At 51.0% G+C, this 22,839-nt stretch overlaps 2 protein-coding genes across 11 annotated transcripts in view; both read right to left on the minus strand.

Annotated features, from left to right (window-relative positions):
* GPR68 (G protein-coupled receptor 68) overlaps positions 1–1,956 on the minus strand; it is a 28,875-nt gene extending 26,919 nt beyond the window's left edge. For all 4 annotated transcript variants that reach the window (XR_009500983.1, XM_059914830.1, XM_059914828.1 and 1 more), the window contains exon 1: positions 1,588–1,956. The gene's annotated coding sequence lies outside the window, so the exon portion shown is untranslated. The remainder of the gene's footprint in view (positions 1–1,587) is intronic.
* Positions 1,957–5,943: 3,987 nt separating this feature from the next.
* CCDC88C (coiled-coil domain containing 88C) overlaps positions 5,944–22,839 on the minus strand; it is a 124,371-nt gene continuing 107,475 nt past the window's right edge. For 4 of the 7 annotated variants that reach the window (XM_059914834.1, XM_059914836.1, XM_059914835.1 and 1 more), the window contains 5 exons: positions 18,685–18,873; positions 14,966–15,034; positions 12,674–12,742; positions 11,581–11,870; positions 5,944–8,213 (listed from right to left, as the gene is read on the minus strand). In XM_059914834.1, coding sequence (XP_059770817.1) covers positions 7,209–8,213; positions 11,581–11,870; positions 12,674–12,742; positions 14,966–15,034; positions 18,685–18,873 — 1,622 coding nt within the window. In that variant the 3' untranslated portion in view covers positions 5,944–7,208. Of the gene's footprint in view, positions 8,214–11,580; positions 11,871–12,308; positions 12,545–12,639; positions 12,743–14,965; positions 15,035–18,684; positions 18,874–20,738; positions 21,198–22,839 lie in introns of those variants that run through there. The other 3 variants (XM_059914838.1, XM_059914839.1, XR_009500984.1) reach the window with 3 other exon arrangements.

The raw sequence follows: 22,839 nt of genomic DNA on the forward strand, positions 1-22,839 counted from the left end.
CTCCCGTGTCAGGGATCTGGCCAGCAGGGAACCTCTGAGGAGCTCTGCCTTGTGCCCCTGAGGAACCACACAGGGGGAAGCAGGGCCAGCGCAGGCTGGACAGTGAGAAGAGATGAGCCAGGGCAAGAGGACCTCAGTGGCGGCGGGCTGCATCATGGGGCACAAACTCCTGTCCCTCTCCCTCCCGTCCCCAACACACTGAGGGAGCCAGGCCCTGGAGGAGTGGAGAAGAAGGAGGGGCCTTGGGCCTTGACCTCTCTTTAGAATGTGGGTTCTTAGACCCTCTTTGTCTTCAGTTGGGGACCCCAGAGGTCATTCTGAGGTATCAGGGTTTGTATCCAAGGTACCAAAACAAGTGATGGACTCTGCCCAAGAAGCGGTTGAGGAGCACAGGGGAGATCGGAAAATAGTGATGGCAAGTTTCAAGTTTCTATTCCCTGAATAGAGGTTCTGCAGTAACCCAGTCTCCAAAGTAAAATATTCATAGAAAAACATCATGCATATAATAAAATGGGACTTGAATGGCTGAGTTTTTGAAACTCTGATTTAGAAGGGAAAACTGGGATTGACACAGCAATTACAACACTCTGATAACAGCTGTGATTGGAGGATGATGTGGCAGGAGGAGCCACACTGTGGGAGTTCAACATACAAAAGCACCTGATCAAGAGCAGGGCAGTCAGGGTAGCCTTCCTGGAGGAGATGGCTTCTCAACTGAAACCTGCAAGGGGACTAGCAAGTATCCTGGGAATTCTCCTAGTGACTGGTGTGTGGATACAGAAGGGGCCCTTTGAGCACTGATGGCGGGGGTGTAGGGGTTGCTAACTAGTCCAGGGGTGTACTGCTGGGGGCAGGTGCTCCCTCAGTCGGCTTAGTCTTTTGGGGCAAGAAGGAGAAGCAAGGCGGACATCCCCCCAGTTACTTCTTGAATTACAGTCTGTCTCCTCAGCTATAGTGTGAGTGGTCTGGGCAGAGACAGCTCCCTCCACCTGAGGCGACCTCCGAGCTGAAGGCCCATTTGCTGAAGGTCTAGAATGGATGGAGGGATCATCTGAGACAGTTAAAGGAGACGAAGCCTGAGAAACGACAGGCACCAGCAGGCGTTCAGTAGATAGGAGTTCCCCCTACCCTCCTCCCCCTCAGGAAAGCCAGGAAAGCGCCCAGCCTGGGACTGGGTCTTGGGACTCCTCCCCCAGGGCTCTCCCCTGGACCTGCCTGCAGGTACCCAGGGGCAGGGCAAGTCCCCAGGGGACCTGGACGGTGTTGGACTTGGAGATCTGCCTCCAGGGGCCCTGGGCAGGGCAGGGCAGGGCAGCCTCCTCTGGCCCGCAGCGCCCCAAACGCCACCCTTGCGGCACACCCTCTGCGAGGCGGGACCCCAAAGCACTATCAATTTGGACCCTGGAATGACAGGGACCTCCCTCCCGGCCCTTCCCCCTCTCCACTCCCCCCGGAGGCCTTTATCCGAGACTGGATTTTGAATTTTCTGTCCCAGGAGGGGGCGGGCCTGGCCTTGCTGAAGGTCGGTGGTCCCCTGCGCCGCCCGCCAGCTGTCCAGGCCCCACGCGAGCCGCCCGGCGCACTCACCTCTCTCGGGTCCCGGTGCCGGAGGCCAGGCCGCGGCTCCGTCCGGCCCGACTGAGCCCGACGCCGGCGGACGGGAGGGCAGGACGGCGGAGCGGCGGCGGCGGGGACCAGGGACCGGCGGGGGCGTGGCGCGGTCGGCCTGCGCGCCGGCTCCCGCTCCAGCTCGCCCCCCCGCCGCGCCGCCACCTGGAGACGGAGGAAGGGGCGGAGGCTCGCGGCGGACCGGCCGCGGCGGGAGCAAGGCGGCCCCAGCGGCCTGGGCAGGGTGCGGCTTCCAGAAGGGCTCCTGAGGGCCATTGCTCTCCCGTGGGGAACACGGAGGGGCCCGGAGGCTTCTTCTCCACCTGCTTATTTGGGGCCTCCTGCGGGGAGGGGAGGTGGGGAAGCAGGTGGCCGGTTTGCCACGTGACTCGGTGAACTTGACCTCAGTGGGCTGGGCCCAAAAGCCAGAGCTTGGAAAGGGGAGGACATTTCTGAGTCCTGCCAGGACCTCCCTTCCCTCCCCGCCGCCCGGCCCCCGCCAGAACCTCCCCTCCCCCGCCCCTCCAGGCTCCTGCCTGACTTCATGCTGTTCACTCTGCCCTGCGGAGACCTCTGCCCCCTTTACAGATGGAGAGGTTCCCCTGGCTCTCGGGTCTGTTAGCCGCCCCAGGCCCACTCCTGCTCTACTCGGTGGAGAAGGGCCAGCAGGGAAACTGGAAGGAGCGAGAAGCCTGGGGCAGAGTTTCCAGCCTCCACACTCAGCCCAAGTGGCCCCTGTGTGCCTGTGCCGGAGAACACGGTTTGCGCACAGCGGCATCCGCTAGGCTGGTCAGCTCTGCGAACCAGCTGCTCTTCTCTCTGACGTTCCTCCTCCTTGGCCCCTTCTTCTCAGTCTTCCGTCTCTTCCTTTTCAGCGCGTCCCTGAAATGTGCTGCTCCCAGTGGCGCGCTGCAGCCGGGCTGTACGGGCTTGTGAGAGCACATTAGTGAATCTCCCGGACTTGCGCAAGTCAGTTGTTAAACACAGCCGTCATTAAAAAATGAATTTATGTAAAGGTACGAATAATTCATATTAAAAACAGTGGTAGGGCTTCCCTGGCGGCGCAGTGGTTGAGAATCTGCCTGCTAATGCGGAGGACATGGGTTCGAGCCCTGGTCTGGGAGGATCCCACATGCCGCGGAGCGACTGGGCCCGTGAGCCACAACTACTGAGCCTGCGCGTCTGGAGCCTGTGCTCCGCAACAAGAGGGGCCGTGATAGTGAGAGGCCTGCGCACCGCGATGAAGGGTGGCCCCGCTTGCCACAACTGGAGAAAGCCCTCGAATAGAAACAAAGACCCAACACAACCAAAAATAAATTAATTAAAAAAAAAGAAAAGGCAGGGGGTTTCCCTGGTGGCGCAGTGGTTGAGAATCTGCCTGCCAATTCAGGGGACACGGGTTCGAGCCCTGGTCTGGGAAGATCCCACATGCCGCGGAGCAACTAGGCCCGTGAGCCACAATTACTGAGCCTGCGCGTCTGGAGCCTGTGCTCCGCAACAAGAGAGGCCGCCACAGTGAGAGGCCCGCGCACCGCGATGAAGAGTGGCCCCCGCTTGCCGCCAACTGGAGAAAGCCCTCACACAGAAACGAAGACCCAACACAGCCATAAATAAATTAATTAATTAATTAATTTAAAAAAAAAAAAGGTAAACACTCAAAATGTGCCACTTCCTAATTATTTTACTGTTACCTGTGCTCTTGAGGTTATTTACACCTGTTGCATCTGTATGGAAGCAATATTATATAACAGGGTACACTGCACATCTCTTTCCACCTCTGTGGTTAGTAACACTATGGCGGCAGCTTGAACTCGACCATAGTGAGAGTGTTTATGCCACAGAAATTGGCAAGTGTTACCAGTTAGGGCTTGATTTATGTCTTCTGCAGTATCTAGAGTCTCTTGACTTAATTAAGAAAGTGATGGGGAAAATGTGACTAGTGCAGATTAAACTTAAAAGTGTGTCTTGGGTGAATATTCCAGCATGTAAACTATACGTCTAGTTTTTTTAAAAAAGTGTGCTGTGTCTCTAAGCCATTACAATGTGAACAGCACAAACAATTGAGGAAATTTGGCCAATAATCAGAAACTGCTACCTGACTGAGCAGTCACTCACATCATCAACAGATGAGTGAAGTTCTGATATACATCTTTGACTTGTTTCATTTTCATCTTACTTGCTAACATAAAGAAAACATCAGCCGACATTCACATTGGAACTACACTCATTCGTCAGCTGCAAGAATAGGTTGGCTATAAATACACAAGTTTGGCAAAAATCAGTGAGAGCATTCTAAGAGAATCAATCGGCTGTATGGATTTTACAATAAAAAGTATTATATATTTCATATATCGTATAGCTTATTTGTAAATTGTGTCACAATCTTTTACATCCGTAAATATGTGTGTGTGTGTGTGTATGTGTGTATTCCCTCCCCCAGGTTGGTTGATAAACATTTTGGCTGGATGTTTAATGTTGGCTGGTGCTTCATAAGATTTGTCCTATGCTTTCTAATTTTCTCACTTTAATGTTCTCTGCAGGGTGAGCCCCTCTTGTCTCACAGATGATCCAAAATCTCCCTCCAGGCAGAACTCACTGCTGAGCTGTGGGCATGAATATCCAGTGGCCAGCTGGATATTTCCCAGACACTGGGCCATGTGTCTCCCAGGCCAGTGCAGAGAAGGTGGGGCCTGGGAGCTCAGGAGGGGCATGATCTGGGCTGCCCCCCTCAGCAACAGGACCCTGGGGTACTGCCCAGGAGGACCATTGCATGGGGTTGGCTGTGTATGCGAGTGAGGTGTCAGAATTGGAGCCAGCTGATGGAGTGATGGATAGGGCATGGGGAGGAGGGTGGGGGACCTCAAACACTGTCTCGAGGGACGAGATGGGGGGAGGACGGGGAACTGCGTGTTGAGAACCTTGCGTTGGTGGTGTCTCAGGACATCCAAGCTGGAACCAGATCTGGAGGTTCTGGGGAGAGGTTGGGGTTGGAGATACATCTGGAGCCTCTGGGAACAGATTGTAATGAAAGTTGTGGATGTGTATGAGCTTGTCTGGGGCAGAGAAGGGAGTGATAAGTCTGGGTGCGCCTTGAGGTGAGCCAAAGGACCAAGCCACAAAGGGATGGGTGTGGCAGGTGTGGAGGTCACCTGGGTGAACGTCCCGAGGTGCCATGAGGGCTGAGCTGTCTGAGGCAGGCAAACTGGTTGGCAGGCTACTACCAAAACCCAGGGTCAAGGGTATGTGTGTGACCTAGGATGAGAACAGCTGGCTAAGACAAGGGGGGCCAGATTCCAGACACATTCTCAGGTCCAGGATGTGAACTATAAAACGTGGGATGTGAACTATAAAATGTGGGATGTGAAGAGAGGAGGGATGAGGCCCGCATCACAGGCATCTGTGATTGTGTGACAGCTGGTGTCGCCGGAGGAGCCAGGGAGAGGAGTTGAGGAAGGCTGCCGTCCAGGCAGGGGCTCTGAGGGGCAGTCAGTACTCCGGGAGCAGGGTGGGACCAGCCCCGGAGGGGTGCAAGGAGGGAGAGGTCTCGAAGGCGCAACCTAGGACTTGGCAAACAGGACGCTTCCAGTGACTGTCTGTGGAAGGAATGAGTGAATGAACGAGGGGCCGGCAAGTCTGAGGGCTGAATAGCCATCCCACAAGGGGGAGAATCACGAGGCAGAGACTGGGAGTTCCCAGGGGTGACTGGTCAGGGGTCAAATGCTGCAAAGGCCACAGGGAATGAAGCCTGCAAGGTGGCCGCTGTTCATTTGCTGGAGGAGCTCTGCTGAGTGGTGAGATACCCAGATTGCAGAGGCTCGGGAAAGAACGGGTGAGGAGACAAGAGGAGATCCTCTCGAAAAAGTCTGGTGAGAAAGCAAAGGAGACGCTGAGGCAGCAGCTGGACAGAAATCTACTAGAAGAAAGATTTTGACATGTGTGGATATTTATATGCCTGCCTTCCTTCCTCCTTCCCTCCCTCCATCTGACTTAAGCCTCCAATCTGAGGCCCCCAAGGTCTAAATTCCAGGTCTGGCACTTCCTAGTAGAGTAGCCTTGGGAAAATCCAAAGGACCACTTTAAGCTGAGCTCCTGCCATGACACAAATCCCATATCAAAACAGAATTCAATTTACACTAAGTTAAAATAAATTCAAGTCTGGAAAAAAGCTGCTGTAAAGAGAAAAACCTTGCCCTCCACATTCTCTGATGACCTAGGGGCCAAGGGAGCTGTGGATTCCAGTGACTGGTGCTGAGGCAGGGACCCTGAGCCCCCAGAGCCTGGTCAATGCTGCCATAATGTGCAGTGAGGAAAACCAGGACTCAATACTGTTCCATGTCCTTTTATTACAATTCTGTCCTAGTGTTCCAGAATGAATGGCTATTTAATACACAACCCGAAGCACTCCTAAAATTGATCTTAGCTTCCCATTTCTTTCTTATATTGAATCAAAGGGAAAAAAAAATCTTCAAAAAAAAAAAAATCACCAGGTTTAGTGCATCCCTGGAAGAGCACCTTTACTAAACAACAGGAAACAAAACGTGCCAGGAATCTGACCAAATACACAAAGCAGCAGGTGAGATTCCTGATAGGAAAGAATGACTCCCCATGGAACATAAATAGATCCCCTCAAAGTACATATATTTCACATGTGTGTACATACATATGTAATATATTAAAAGAGATTTGGTTTCTACCACGAGAAGTTACTCAGCAATAATAAATCAACATCTCACCTGAGACAGGGAAGTGGGGACACTGCAGCCACGTTGTAAACCGAGGCGCACCTCACTCCTGCACACGCCTCCCCTCTGTACGCTATGCACACTTGCTGGGTGGGCTTCTCTCTGCCCGGCCCCCCAGATCCAGTGTTTGTAGAAGAGTCAGGGAAGGCAGGTGGCCCTGTGGCCTTGGAGCCCACCCTGCAGAGCCCAGGAACTGGCTGCAGGGGGGAGGCAAACACCTGAGGCCACCACCGCCCGCCTGGAAGGCCACTTCGGCTCTGGGGTGAAGGGAAGCGCTTGGGACCCCAGCAACGGCACGGCAGCGCGCCTGGTTTTCAACAGCGAGCCTGCCTCTGGGGTCCACCCAAGGGCCTCCAGATCTTTGTAGTTTGGCCAGTGGGGGCTTCTCCTAGGATCAAATGGCTTTTGGGAGGGGAGTAGAGTTTCCAGAGCCACCAGGGCTCAGTCCTGTGAGTGTGTGTATGTGCGTGTGCACACGCCCATATACACACATGCTTCAGTGGAGGTCAGCAAGTTGCAAACGAGTGTTCTACAGGGGCGCGCTCAAACAGTGTCTGCTTTGGGGTCAGTTTGTCACTGCGTTCTGAGTGTCCCCATGCCAAAGTGGATTTGTTCAAAAGATACCAGTTGCTGGAGGCTACAGATACAGAAGACACGTTACACACCGGGGGGAGGGTGCAACCCTCTCAGGGCTTGGCACGGTGTTTTAGTAACAAAACAAACAGAAGAAATGCACGGGAACCCTTTCCTCATTGTAAAGCCCTTTCCTGGCACCACAGGCAGACGGGGAAAGGCCATCGTGATCAGCAGGTGCGTCAGTAGCTTTAAGGTTTAGGAGCTGCCGGTCCAGGAGCCAAGTCACACGCAGCCGTACTCATACCACACGGTCTGCTGGTCCCCAGCCGGCTCGGGGGATGCCGGCGTGCTCTTCGAGCTGCTCCCACGACTGAAGTCCTCGGAGGCCCGGCTGCCATGGGGAGCCAGGTCGGGAGACCTGCCCGGGCCCTTGGCAGGGAGGCCCTCACTGTGGCCCTGCCCCAGGACCCCGTCCCCCTCGGAGGGGCTGAACCCCGCCCGGACGGGGGCGATGGTGGCCGCCTCTCCCGAGTGCGGGGAGGCTTGGGGCTTAGTCCTGGCAGCCGGGGCTGCAGCAGGTGAGCAGTGCTGGAGCTGGGAGTTGCTGCCACTGCCACTGCCACCTCCAGCGGCGATGGCTGGGGACGTGGCAGACTGCTGCAGGGGAGCTGGCCTCTCCTCCTTCGGGGGAGCCAGAGAGAAGCGCCTTGTGTCCAGTGGCCGGCTTCGGGGGCCAGGGCCCTGACAGGAGCCACCAGCCTTTCCCACAAGTGGGGTCCGCTCCCGGGACAGGCTGTGGGAGCTGGGAGCTGTGGAGCTCTGCAGGCTGTGGCTGCCTGTGTCTCTGCCCCCCGAGGCCTCGGGACCCCCTGGCTCCTGTTTGCAGGCCTCTGGCCCGCTGGCCCGGAGGAGGTCGGCGGAGGCCAGGCTGAAGGCCCGGCTCAGGGATGCACTCCGGCCAGTGGGCGTGTGGGAAGCGGGGGGCATCGTGGCCTGCCGGAGTCTGCCCAGTGACAGGCTCTGGGGTGGCTGGGCCTGCCTCTGGGGGGCACCGGGCAGGGCCTCGGCCTCAGCGGGTCTGAAGTTCGGCTTCACGTACTGCCCGGGCTTCAGCGGCTTCCCCTCGGAGGTGGTGACGGGCATCTTGATGGTGGGGGCCACGAAGCTGGTGGGCATCTTGGCCCCTTCTTTCCTGGTAGGTGGACCTGGCTGGCCTACGATGGCCGGGAGATCGCTGGCCTTTCTGAAATAGTCACTTAGCAGGTCATCCCGGCAACTGGGAGCGTCCTACAGGAAAGAGAGGAAGAATTGAGTGAGGGCCAGAGGGGCCTTGGAGACCCCTCCTCCCACCCAGGATGTCCCCTGTGCCGCCCGCATGGCCAGGACTGAAGTTTCCCGCTCGGCCTGTTGAAGGTCCAACTTCCCCACCATACACACTGCTCTGGTCAGGGGTTGGGACAATACACGGATCATCAGGGAGAGGACCCAGATGCCACTCAGTAGCCTCCTAACTTTTTTCTTTCTTTTTTTTTTTTGGCCGCGCTTTGTGGCACGTGGGACCTTAGTTCTCCGACCAGGGATCAAACCTGTGCCCCCTGCAGTGGAAGCGCGGACTCCTAACCACTGGACCGCCTGGGAATTCCTAAGTAGCCCCTTAACTTTACAAGTAAGAAAGCAGATCCAGAGAGGAAATGACTTCCCACAAGGCTCATCCACTTTATGGAAGGGTCAGGCCAACTGTTTCAACCTGGTTCCCATTTTTTCACCAAGCAGAGCAAGTGGCAGAAAGCTGACCGGCAGGACCGGACCTTCTTTGTCAGCGCACCAGGCTCAGACACACTGCAAGGGCTTTACTGTGGGCCACAGAGAGGAAGAGAAACAAGACCAGCTCCCCAAAAGCCAGAATCAACCACACTCAGTACCCTCACTGCCTCTCAGATGTTTCTCCTAATGTGAGAAGTAAGGGGAAAAGGAGGCACAAGGGGCAGGGGAAGGGCGGTGGGAACCAGAAAGGTCGACCGTCCAGGAGAAGAGGGAGGTGGCCCAGCCCTCTAGACTGTCCCCCTCAAGCGGCTGCCCCCTGCCACGGAGCTGCCACCTAGCTGGGCTTCCCCTGGCCAGGGAACTGGCGTCCTTTGCCACCATCGTGGGGACAGGAAGAGCCGCCAGAGGCCAAGCTTGATGGCTGTGTTCAGGTTCACTTCAGCCTTCTGCCAACACCTCACAGCCTAGAGCAGCCAAGCGGAGGTTTCTCCTGAGGCTGACGCTGCAAAAAGCGGAAGGGAAGTGAGTTCACATCAGCGGTGAGAGTCAGGGGCCGAGAGCTGCTGCAATGAGACCCCAGCCCGCTGTGACCTGTCAGGGGGGCATCAGTCTGCAGGACGGGTCAGCAGCTCAGGAACCACTTGCCAACAACTCCTGGCCCCTGACAACATCTGGATGCTCAACTTGACAGAGGTGCAATCTGTTGTTTCATGCTAGTTGGAAGCCTCGCTCTTGGTGTGTGTGTGCAGTAAGACCCTGGCTCATCAATATGGACAAGAACCATTTATCAAGTGCTTCCCGCACGCCAGGTGCTGTGCCAGGAACCAGGGGTATAATCGCAAAAAACTTAGTTTAATTTTGAAAGCAACCCTTGTAAGGGTTGTTTAAGGTTGTATTAAAACAATATTTAATATGTAAGAAAACTGAGGTCATAGAGGATAGACATCTAGAGAGTGGCAGATTGGGGATTAGAACCCACGGCTGTCAGACTCTGCAGCTGTTTTCAGCACCTCCTGGTCCCTTTCTGCACACTTCTAACTTCTTTAACACCCACCTTCAGGGCCACCCAGGGAGCCCATCTTGTGACACCCCCTCCCCCCAGCATCATCAGTGCTTGGGAAAGGGGGGCATGGGTGGCTTCTCCAGGCCTGCTCAGAGGAGGGTAGGGGTGTCAGGTGGGGCTACGGGGGTGAGCACCTGGGCAGATGGGGCGAGGAGGGGGTGGCTCTCAGAGGGTGAGCGTCAGCTTCCAACAGGGACAGGTGAGCAGCAGAGAGTATCTGGATAGGTCTGAGCTGAGTGGGGAGGGGCCGTGCGCCTTGCTTAGGACCCACCCCCTGAGATCTGCCCAGAGAAAGGAAACTCACGGGGACCGGCACAGAATCGGAAAAGGACTGAGAAGAGGAGCCGTCCAGTTGCAGGCACCCCTGATTTCTGGACATTCTTGTTTATTCCATTAGATCAGTGCTTCTCAGTGTGTGATGCCTGGACCCACACTGACAGGGAGAGCGTCATCTGGGAACTTCATAGAGATGCAAAATCTCAGAAACTCTGGGATCCAGCTTGTGTTCTGCCAAGCAAGTCCGATGCACACTGGAGTTTAAGACCCACTGCATCAGACCGTAAACTTCTGGAGAGCAGGTTTTCTGTCTTTCCCACCTTGGGTTCTCCAGCTTCTAACACACAGTAAGTGCTTGATACATAGACAACCACAAGACCAAGCACCTAGCAAGTTGCGATAGAAATTTGCCCAGTAACTGGTTTGCTTTGTTCTTTTAGCGCAGGCACCATGCATACTGCCTAACACACGGTAGCTGCTCAATAAATATCTCCCAAACAAATATTTTGTATTCTGTGTCACTGTGACCCATTAACGTGGGTCACAGAGTTTACTATATGGCTAGAGAAAGTTCGACTGTATTTGTTTAAGGGAAATGAGATAGAATCACTGAAGCATTAAACCTTGAACGGTCTCAATAGCAAGACAGTATATGTGTCATCTGTCGAATAACCCAATAGCTCGTGGGACTGAATTTAGACAGAGTATGTAAAAGACAGACATGCAGCTTCAGAAAAGCTAAATGGAGACGCTGGAAAGGTGACAGCGGAGGGAATCCTAATACAGGTGATGTTTGGGGGTTAGAGCTGCAGAACAGAGGTCAGCAAACCAGAGTTACAGGCCAGGTCCAGCTTGCTGCCCATTTTTGTATGGCCTGTGAGCTAAGAATAGTTTTTACATTTTTAAATGATTGAAAAAAAAATTTTTTTATAGAACAGTCTTTTGGGACATGTGAAAATTATATGAAATTCAAATGTCAATGTCCATAAGTAAAGTTTTACTGGAACATGGCCATGCCCACTCATTGACAGATGGTCTGTGGCTGCTTTCCCGCTAAAGCGGCAGAGTCGCGTAGTTGCAGCAGAGACCGTCTGGACTGGAAAGCCTAAAATATTTACTATCTGGCCCTTTATAGAAAAAACTTGTTGCTCTCTGCTGGTGAAGGCTCAGGGGAAGTGGGCATTCTGAGCTCTGCCACAAAACCTCGCGAGACGCTAACTCCGTGAGTGGGGTGCTGGTCACTCTTCTCTCGAGAAGCTCCCAGCGGGGGGCACACAGCATCCCTGCCCTCCATGCCGGCACCACGTTCTGCCCACTCCCTTCACAGATGGAGAAACAGCCTCCGAGGTCTGGGGCTGGCTGCTGGCACCCAGGGATCTGCTGGCTCGTGGGTTTGCTCCCCACCCAAGCAGCCCTGCACCTAGGCCACGCCACCCCCACCCCATCCCTTTCTGTGACTTTGCTGCCACGGTTTCTGCCTACTGTCCCAGTTTGGGGAGATAGCAAAGGAAGAGGGATTCGCTGTGTCCCTTTGAGCCCTGGGCCACTCACGGAGGAAGGGGAGCCCCGGTTGCTCTCCTCCAGGAACTCCTCCAGGGTGACCATCTCACTGCTCGGGGAGGCTGAGCAGGGCCGTACCCCGCCATGGGGCTGGGCCGCGCCCCTCTTCCGGGCGCCCTCTTGGGGGAGAGGCCCGTTCCGGGGTGGGGGGTACTCATGGCGGCTGAGGGCAGTGCGCCCCGGGGTGCTGGCATCCCGCGGCAGAGTGGCTGTGTCCCTACTGGGGATCAGGTCTTCGCTGCTGAAGCTCTCGGACCTGCCGTGGAGCTGGTCGGAGGAACCTGGGGTCGGGGCGGGCGACACAGAGAACACACGTGAGTCCCCCTCTCTGTCTCCAGGGGGGGCTCTGTGCTGCCCCCAGCTCACTTAAGACAGAGAGGACGCTGCCTGAGAACCCAGGGCGCACTTCTCCCAGCCTGGGATTTTGGATGTTAAGAACACTCTGGAATGCTTAGAATTCAGAACAAAGTAACTTGAGATAAAAGTGGAAAGCTTCTGAAGTTTCAATTGTTAGGATCTATACGGCACCAGACTCATTAGCTCTTGTCTGTTCATATAGTTAAAGGTTTATTTAGCACCTGCTATGTGCCAGGTGCTCTTTAGAGGCTGGTCATGTGGACTCTTGAGAAGTGAAAAGATTTGCATAAGGGTTTGTGGTCTTGGGACAGCAAACACATTCTTTTCAGATGTACAGGAAACATTCATTAAGACAGACCATATTCTGCACCATAAAATAAACTTTAAAAAACTTAAAAAGAATCAAAGCCATCCACTATGTTCTCTGACCACAGTGGAATGGAACTAGCATCACTCTCTCCATTCTAAAGACGAAGTAACTCGGATTCGGAGGATGGGTGACTCTCCCAGGTGCCCGGAGCCTGTCAGAGGGGGTGAAGGGATTTGAACCCCAATCCATCCAAACTCCAGGCCTTCACTTGAAACCGCGTGATGTGGCCTAGGAATGCAAACGCAGAATGCATGGAGGATCTCGGGAACCGTATTTTTTAAATTACAAATATACTAAAAGCCCAGAGTCAAAGATCCACGTACACTGCAAAGTGCCCAGAAGGAAAGGCCAGCTCACCTTTCAGGTTAAGAGGTGAGCTGTCGCTGGATGCATTTCTACTGCTCTCCAAGCTCCCCGGCCGGGATGCTGAAAGGAAACGCCAACATATAACCTAAAGGCCAATGGTAAACCATCTCATCTGAGGAAAACTATGGAACAAAGTAACTCTGTGCCAAAGTGAAGCTGAGCGCCCCCAGGAAGGACGGGCTTCGGGATCCTCTGCTCTCCCGTGAGGACAGCTAACTTCCCTGAGTGCCAGGCGTGGCACCCAGTAGACCGTCCAGAAATGACAGCCGATGGTATTTTTTTTTTTTTTTTTTTTAGGTCTAGGGCTGTGGCTTAAAGCAATTTTGTTAACGAAGAAAATCTCATGCAGAACTGAAAAAGCAGACAAAAAAACCCGGCTGCTCTGGGTGAGCCAAGGGTTGGGGTGGGAATGCCCACCCCTATTACTGCACAGAGCTTTCTGGAACACGTGTGAAAATCTCCTGCCTAGACCATGACAGTGCAGCTCGGTGAGGGCGGGAGCCAGGAAACGGCAGTGTGTGCACACGTGTGCAAGGGAGTGTGTACCCGTGTGCAGGTGGCTTCAGCTCCCTGATCCCGGGAGTGGGAGCTGGGACCCTCAGCAGGAGAGCCAGCACTTGCTTTTCCCAGCTGTGTGCTGTCCTTCGGCTCACCCATGTCAAATTCACATCTGCCCCAAAGGGAAAACCTGACCTTTATGGTGACAAGTGCTGGAGGGAACCAGCCCTCCGGGCTGCTGTCTGTGCCTGAGCAGGTCTGTGGCGGTGGCTCTTGGATCCCAGGGTGAATAACCAGGTCCAGGGAGGGACCCCGCCCACACAGCACAGGGCAGGCTGGGTCTTCAAGGCCTGCAGGGTACCTCTCCGGGTCCCCTCCACCAGCAGCACTCAGCATCACGGCCCTCATCAGCCTGCCCTGTGTCAGTGTTTGCCCTGCTAGACCGTGAACCCCTGGGGGACGGGGACTGTGGTTCTGTCATCTCTGCATCCTCCCAGCACACAGCTGGCGTTGACCGCACTGAGAACTGGAGATGCACTATTCACAAGTCACCTCCCCTCCTGCCTGCAAGTTTGCTTTTGTTTTTCTGGGTCTTTAGGGCACCCAGTTCCCAAGTGCTGATGTGTTCTCTGCAAATAGAAGGCATCTGGAAAACACTTACTAGCAAACGGGGTTTGGGGCCGAGCCAAAAAATACATGGTTTTCGTGCATGGTATAAAAGCAGAACAAGTCCTCTCTTTGAGAAGGGAACATGTGAAATTAAAAAAAAGCACATCCCTCTTTAAAAAGGAAATAAGTTTCACTAAAAGAAAATCGTGATACAAATCAATGGGACCCCAAAGCACTTTTGTTTATCTAAGCATTGCATCAAAAACCCCTTTCCCTTCTTTTTCCCGATAAGAGAAGCTCAAGGAATCAGAATACTTAGGAAGAAAACCCTTTTGGTCAGCTGACAACCATAAATTGGGCTACTCAGGTTTACCAAACGTTGCAGGAGATCCCTGCTGTTGTGTTACCCACCACTCAATGTAAAGACATAAGGGCGCCCTGTGTCAAACTGTTTCACCACAGAGCCTGTCTTTACTCATGTCAATTGGAAACGTCTGTATTTGTATCATAATACTTTTAAGACAATGGATAGGGTAGAGATAACATTTATTGTCGATCAGAAATAAACTGAATTCAATGTAAACTTTGAGTTTTTTTTTTTAAAGAATTACCTTCCAACGCTTCTATGACTATTTTTTGCAAAAATTAAAAAAAAACCCAAAGCTGTTTATAATTTTTGAGAAGGTTGGTATAATTCCTGGTTTCCCTTCTGCCTAAATTTACAATATGCCTGAATCAAACGGCAAGTGCTTCTAACAATTTCTAAGACTAACTATAACTTGGAGCCACTCTGGGCAACTAAAATCCAAGTGAGGACAGTGACAGATCTTCCTGAAATCAACGTTCCCTGTGTGGGTCAGCAGAACTTCCTGGCAAACACGAGGGGTGCTTTAAAGCAAAAGGAATTAAAGTCTCCAGAAGTGGGATGCTTGATAAGTAGTGACTTCCCTGTCACTGGAGGTATGTAAGTAGAAGTCACATCCTCAGGCCCTGAGGAGGGCAAGGAAGGAGACTGGAGGAACTGTGGGCCCCCCATTCCCACTTCATACAACAACTTCACTTTCACCTGTTTTGTGTGTTGGACTTCCATACAGGACTTAGCTTAAAGGAAAAGCACTGTTGATAAGAACAAGACTGAGAACCCAGGCGGAAGGGGACATCGCACTGACCACTCACCGTACTGCCTGTGGGGAGCGAACTCGAGCTCCAGGGATGGTTCGCAGAGGCTGTCATCAGAATTATAGCCTGTGGTAAAAATAAGGTGATGATACAGGGGTCCCGGAACATCCACAGGGAAACACGGGGTCCTGTGCCGGACGGCCACCTCTGACTGGCACCTGAGCCACGGCAGCGTCCAGCCCTTGGAGGCGAGGGAGGGAAGCGTGGACGTGCCTCTTCCATCCCTCCCCCTACGCCTCCTGCTGGCACAGCCCTCACTCCCGACTCCTGTTAGATTTAACTTCAAATCCCATTTCCGCCTGTGCAGTGACAGGGACTTGAAGACTAAAGCAGTGATCTGGCCAAAGGATTACACAGCAAAAGGAGGTGAGTATTTAGGGCCCTGGGGAGCGCCTCCCAGCCTCCAAGGCCAGGCTGCGCCAGCAGTTCTGGTCTGGAGACCACCCTTGTCTTCAGGAGGCGGGAGGAAGGCAGAGGAAAGAATCCAGCACCTAAGGGGAGAGGCTGACTCCTTGGAAACAGCCCTGGCGCAGCAGCTCCTCACCCGAAATAGACCTGGAAGCACAGGCCACCCGGCAACTGCCCTTTCCGAGAGGGACTCAGATGCCCTCTGCCTCAAGCCTGCTCACTTCTCTCTGACAGTAGACCCTGGGTCCCACCAAATGGCAAGAGGGTATCCCCCCTGCCCCCAATTCCTATTATAAAAGTTCTGGCAGTGAGATACACCCAAAGTTAGGTATGATTTACACACTACTATATATAAAATAGGTAACTAATAAGGACCTACTGTATAGCACAGGGAACTCTTCTCAATACTCTGTAATGACCTATATGGGAAAAAAAATCTAAAAAAGAGTGGATACATGTATAACTGATTCACTTTGCTGTAGAGCAGAAAGGAATACAACATTGTAAATCAACTCTACTCCAATAAAAATTTTTTTTAAAAAAGTTAGGTATGATCTAATTGCTTCCTTTGCAGGTTTTGTCTCCTGGAGATGAGGGCAGGACAACTCCTTTTTTTAACTCATTGAAGGCAGGAGAAGCCTACATTTTGAATTCTCCCCTAATGCCCAACTCAAAGTAGTGGCTTAATGAAAACTTGCTGCCTTGATTACTACAGTATAACATGGCTAGTGATATGTAGGTTATTGGTCGTTAAACCTGGCTAATATCAGGATTTTCTGGAAAACTTTTAAAAAATATGGCATCTTACTTAGGAATAGCATATCTGTATTTGTCCTTTGACCCAGCAATTCTACTTCTAGGGATAAACTCTGGGGACTGGTTGGTTGAATGAACCACCATTTTAATTATTATGTGCCTCTTAAAAAGAACGAGGAAGGTCTCCATGACATATGGCTAAATGAAAAAAAATATCAAGGTGCATTATTTTGTTTATTTTTGCAAAAAAGAAACACTGGAAGTATAAACAAGGAACCAAAAAACAAGGTTATCCATAGGGTGATTTTGGAATGGAATGGAGGGGAAAGGGAGAGATGTGAGACTTAGAAATCTAAGCATGCCTTCCTACATAATTTAGCTTTAAATTACATAAATATTTTATGTATTAAAAAACAGGATTAATTTAAAAAGAAAAAATTCTAACACTGAAAACAGAAACAAATGAACCTTACTGCATATCAAACTGCTAACATAATCACCTAGAGAAAAAAATTCCAGTGAATTTTGAATATAAAACTCTGTGCATCCTTAGTGAGATATAATCTCAGAACTAAAAGAACTACAAGAAAACAAACATCACTTAGTAATTTTATTGTTAGTAATATAATTTTTTTACCATTACTGCGTATTTTCAGGAAAAATAAGTAGATGTTTCAAGAGACAAGACTTCTGTGTAAGAAAAGGACACACGCATATGCAATGAAAGAAAAAAATCCCTGTAATGTTAAATTGGAATTGGAAATATTGATATGAACTCATAATATCTATGTGTCCTTTCTTTACTGAAAGGGTCTAAAAGTAATGACAACTCTGTAGTGTCCAGATCTTGATTATTAAATTCTGCTCTAAAAGGAACTAGATTTACTTAAAGAAATGCTGATTCTAAGGGCGGGGGGGGGTGTCCATTTTGAAGATGGTTACATGCCCACTGGCGATGAGTACCCAGAGTGTGAGGACTGCGCTGCCAGGGAATCGCCGTGGGCAGGGCTGGGGTTGCAGCGTTGATGGACCCTCATGCATGCTCTGCAGACGTGTGACTGGCCAGTGATGTTTCCAGGCTTGGGCTCTGGTTCAGGGATGGGGTCCAGCCTGAGACAGCCCAGGGTTAGCCTGGAGGGCTGGACCTTGAGCCACACAGAGCACTGGAACACTCAGCGGAGATGGTGTTCCCAGCTCTTTTCCAAGACCAGGCAGGGCCTCTGTACCCCAGAGCCCAGGAAACCAGGGGAGACTGATGACTGTGGACAACAGACACCCTTGCCACGCCGGGCTCAGAGCATGCCTGTTCCAGACAGCACACAGCACGGTTCCACTGACATCCAACAGCAAGTGACTGCGCCTGCAGAGTCTGGCCAGCAGTGGGGAGAGACTGCCCAGGTGCCCTGTGCTCACCCAACTCACCTTCTCCCCAGGGGGGCTTCCTACTTGTAAGCAACTGGGACGAGGGCAGGGACCCTGTCTGTCTTTGCTTTGCTTGTCAAACCAAGGTTGTGCAAGTCCCTGGTTTCAAGAGCCGAGTGGGTGGTATTATAATGAAAAATAACCACCACTTCTTGTTCTCCAATTTCTAACACCCCAGAGGCAATCACTTTCCGTTCTTTCAGCTGTTTCTTTGGATAGTTTCATATCGCTACATTATCAGCAGAATGTCATTTTTGGTTTTAAGCTTTATCTTTTCCTCTCTGTTGGCATATTTTAAATTTCCCAGTGCTTGCTCCACCCACCCCTGACTGCTCTTTTGGTAGCATCCCATTCTTGTTTCATGGGTGCAACAGCTTGGCTCATCTCTGACTATATTAATGACGGGCATCGTAAAGCTTTCATCTCCGTGCTTCTGTTTACTCTGTTGCCTCTCACACTGGTTTTGGTCTCTGGTACTGGAGGCTCTCCTCAGGTGTCCGTGGGCTTCACCTGGCCAGATCTGACGGGGACATTCAACTGGGAATTTCTTAAGCTGATCAGGTGACTGGAAGAATGTTTTAATCTCACATGTAAAGATGTGAACACACATGGCTACTGGCAACCTGGGAGACCTTCAGTTTGTAAAGCCTTCCCTGCAACCTCCTTGTTTTTCATTTGGGAAACTTGCCTTCCACTTTACTAACCGACCTCCAGTTCAGAGACCCTCTTGTAGAGAATAAACCTCCAGACTTCTACCAAGTTGGGCTGAGGGAGGCTGCCTGCTTTTAGCCCAAACTTGGACCTCCCTTCTGGAGCTGCTTGGTGCCACCAAGTCCTGCACGGTGGTGGTGAGGGTGGGTCCCGGGGCTTTCCCACCAGTGGCTTGGGATCAGGCCTCTAGACGGTGAAGCTGTCTGTCCAGAGTCACCCACCCAGCTGGCAGGCAGGGCTGAGGCCTGAACCCGTGTCCGTGTGATGCCAGAGCCAGCCCGCAGCTTACCCACTCTGCTCACCACCTCTCAGCCTGAGACCCCTCCCGGCCCTGAGAGCCTGGGGTCTTTAGGAAGGAACCTGAGCCCCACATGCTCGGCCCTCTTGTTTCTGAACAAGGTGAGGGGCCCACGACTCACCTTTGGTGCGGCCTGGGTGCCGCGAGATGGGGGTAGAGCCGGAAGGGGTTGTAGTGATGGCTGAGGACGAACAGGGCCGGGGGCCCAGCTCCACGGGCCAGGTCTTCATGGCTGGGTCAGCAGAGGCATCCTTGCGGTCAAGGCTGTCTCTGTGCGGGGACCCTTGCTTTGGCTTTAGGTCCCCAGGACCTGGGGCAGAGAAGGACACTGAGAAACGGGGCTGCAGAATCCTGTGCTCAGGCTGGGCTACCACACGGAGGCCTAGAAGCAGGGGTGGCAGGGCACACGGACCACAGGTACAAAAGCTGAGCTGCCCACCTCCCGGGCTGTGGTTTAAACAGGAGGGCCCTGGCTACAGGACTGTGTCGGAGGGCCCACCTCCAATGATGGGCCAAACTGTCAGCCCTGAAATTTTGGCTGGGAGGAAATAAAGGAAAAACTCAAGAGGACAAACAAAATGTTGGTAAAAGTCCAACATATTAACTACAGAGCACACCTGCTGCATAGCACTGTATATGACTCAAATCCCTGATTTAAAAAGATCCTGGCCGATGTCTGCTCAGGATCACTCGGATCTGAGGCCGAGGCCCTGAAGGTCCAGGATGTGCAGCCTGCCAACTGGCTTCACTTATAATCTGCGAAAAAAATTCACCGTCACCTTAACAATAGGGTAAGAAGTCTTTAATCTCCGTATGGTCAGACTGACTACAAGAAGAATTTTTACCTTGTATCTTATGCTTTTCTGCAGTCTCTAAATTTTCTACCATGAAGACATACTCTTGTCAAAGTTAAATAAAATCCTATAGAAAAACATTAAAAAAAAAAACCTCCAACTATCTAGTAATAAGAAAGGGGATGGGCTCTCCAAATATGAGACAAAACTTCATGCAGTTGGAGTTCCTATTAGCATGAAGACAGGGCTGTTTTGCATAATGCCTCACTCTAGGCAGACCCAAGGCTGCAGACACAGAGCCACGACCATTGTCAGGATCTCGGCCCCTCTCCAGCCTCTTTCACGGACCTGACCCTGTCTGCCCCTTCGCCACTCCAAGTCTGGACTCACTGTGAAGTTTTAAGCGCCTAAATCTTATGACTTGAAATCAACGTAAAATTTGGATTTTGAAAGGTAACCTTGATGAGAAGCAAGACTCAAGTCTGGTGGGATGGATGGGACAGACATCCAACAGGTGAGGTTAAAATGAGGAGCAGAGGGGAGGCGGAGATGACCACACAGCACGAACAGCAGAGAAACAGTACCATTCCAGCAGCATGCTCGGAGGACAGGCCTGGAAGGCCAGGACCACAGCAGCCCAGGGTTCCCAAGGCAGGGCGCGTGAGATGAAGTCATTGCCACATCAGCCGACTTCAGCATTTTAATATGTATGTATTTATTTTTTATAGTTACTTTATTTTTATGGTACTGGTTTTCCATTTACAGTACAGGTAATAATCTTTCCTTTTAGGATAAATTTAAGTGGAAACGGTGAGTCAATTCAACTGAAAATATGTAAGTAACCACATAGGTGATGTAAAGATGTAGCCAAAATCATGAAGATGGTACAACAATGACTGCAGACAGAAAAAACAGCAGTAGCTAAAGGCCTCTATCGACCAGCCTTTCCCCCGCTCTGGGTGTGACTGGCGTGCTGATGTTCTTTCTGTCCACTGCTGCTTTCACTTCAGCATCCAAGATGTCAGAGAACGACAGTACAGTCATAAAACTTCATTCTGGACTGAACTCTGGCTGGGCAACATCGATGCAATTATTCAAAACGCTTGAATGGAGCACAATAAATCCTTCAAAACATAGAGCACCTCTAAAAAGGACCTTACTGGCAAAAGCCAACAATTCAGGGCTCTGACAAAGAAAGAGGAGAAAAGGGCAGCGGTTTTAAATTTAGATGCTTAAAGGTAAGTCTTAAAAAAACTCACTTGACAGAGGCTGTATATTTTAGGAAGCATAGCGACAACAGACCAGCTCTGCTTTACACGCGGGCGTGACAAAAGCCTGCAGGTGCGAGAGAAGGGGGGCAGCACACGGCCCCTGGACTTACTCAGCACGGACATCCTGGCCCAGGGACCTGTGCACAGATGTCCCGAGGCTCCCCTACAGCTGTGCTGTACTGGAGAAACGGTCCAGAGGGTGTGGCAACTCATCTTCTCTTTTGAAATCAGAATCCACGCTGGCTACTTTAAGTTTGGCTTGGAACTGGGGTCAGGAGGAGGGGTCCGCTATAGGTCATCTGGCCTTTAGGTACTGTTTTTTTTTGTTTGTTTGTTTTCATTTGTTTGAATTTCAGAAATGAAGGAGGATACACGATGAAGACACATGGTAAAGGAAAAGGATTAGAAATCTCCAATCTCTGAAAAAGGGAGAGGCTCATTAGGAGAGGATGGGATGTCAGAGGAAGACCAGAACCGCAGGTGTTTAGAGAGAGCCGGGTGGGCCATTGGAGACTTGTCTTTGTCCTTGCTTTTGCTTCTCAAAAAGGGACTCTTTTTGCGCTGAGTTGCTAAATTGTTATCCCCAGGATAACCCGAGAGGAAGGAAAAAAAAAAAAAACACAACAAATAAATGAAATGAATAATAACAAATGACTCTAAATTAGCTCAACGTACTTAGGAAATCAGAATCCTGTCCAGCCCAGGAAAGACGGAAACAATAGCCATGACAACACCAGAATCAGGACTCAGTGAATCACTTATGCTCTGCCTCAATTTAATTAATTTAGCGGCATCTTAGTGCCAACACTTTACTTACTCAGCACGTGAAGAGAATTACATATTGCTCAAGGAGCTGAAGGGCTTAGACAATTTTTCAATCTCAAAGGGTTAAATTATTAAATAAGAATGTTTATTAATGTAGGACCCGGCTTCTCTTACTCATCCATTTTAATGACTGACTCCCTGACAATTTGGCTCACATGCTACACAGTACATTTCTGGCCTGCTGTAATGAAATAGTCTACCTGAAGTATTCACTAATAATTCTTGTATATCTGAAATAACCTCTTTTGGCAGGATGAGTTTAAAAATAAGGAAAGTACCTCTTTTTCATACCCCAAAGCCCTCAACACCAAGAATTATTATATGCTTTTAGATCTCCTATGCATCTTCTAATTCATGACCTTTAAATCACAGAGTCTTATCAGAGCAGACAACTGGTCTAACTTTTTGAACATGTCATACAGAAACAACCAGTATATCCAATTTCTGATTTAGAATTAAATTTGGTACCAGAACCTCCATTATTTCTTTCTCTATAGCACCACCTGGTGGCCAATGCTCACACCACAGGATAAGGGACCGACTTTATGTGATGCTGGGGCCCATGGCTCTGCTGGGGCCCCTGGTTAGGCAGCATGTTGGTTCAGCTTTAACTGCAGGCAGTGCACCTGTTGGTGAAGAGTTCAGGCTCCAGAGTTGACAGACCTGTGTTCGAATCCAAGTTCTGCCACTTACTATATCAGCAAGTGTTTCACCTTGTCAAGCCTCACTTTCTAAGCTCTGAAAAGGGGATGATTAATCATGCCTACCTCACGGGGTAGTTAGGACTAAACCCAAGGCAGATAAAGTAAATTAGCTGACAAGGTACTGAGCCCAAAGAAAGCACCCAATGCATGGCTGCCGTTATTGATAATCATCACTGACTTGCTCATTCATGGATGGGAACAAGCATTTTTTTCCTCTGAAAGTCTCCCTGACTCAATTAGGCTGGTTATAGTTAATTAAGTCAACTTTAATACAAATTGAGGTGATAAATGTCAAAACATTTAAATAGTCAAAATGAAAACCTGGGGCCACAGATCCCCTCTAGATAAAAACCAATGTTAAGCTTCATTATCATTTACCTGCACAAGAGCCTTTTACCTAATCTGACCTCCTGTAAAGAACGGGAGTGCAAGCATTAGCCCCCAAACAATGTGTGCGTGAATGCATTTTCTTTTGTGCATTTGAAAGTGACACAGCAGTACCTGAAGTGGTGAATGTGGCCTCCTGAAAGGCTTGTGCACATGTCACACTCAGAAGGTGGCTTGTCACAGGCCCTTAGTGCTATGTCAGCCACCACCCCTGAGAGTGTGTGGGTCTCAGGCATAGGACTGATCTTCAGAGAGTCCTGGTGTCTTTCATAAAAATTTAAATTATTCAGGCTGC

Source organism: Balaenoptera ricei, chromosome 2, assembly GCF_028023285.1.
Source record: "Balaenoptera ricei isolate mBalRic1 chromosome 2, mBalRic1.hap2, whole genome shotgun sequence".
Classification (NCBI taxonomy): Eukaryota; Metazoa; Chordata; class Mammalia; order Artiodactyla; family Balaenopteridae; genus Balaenoptera; species Balaenoptera ricei.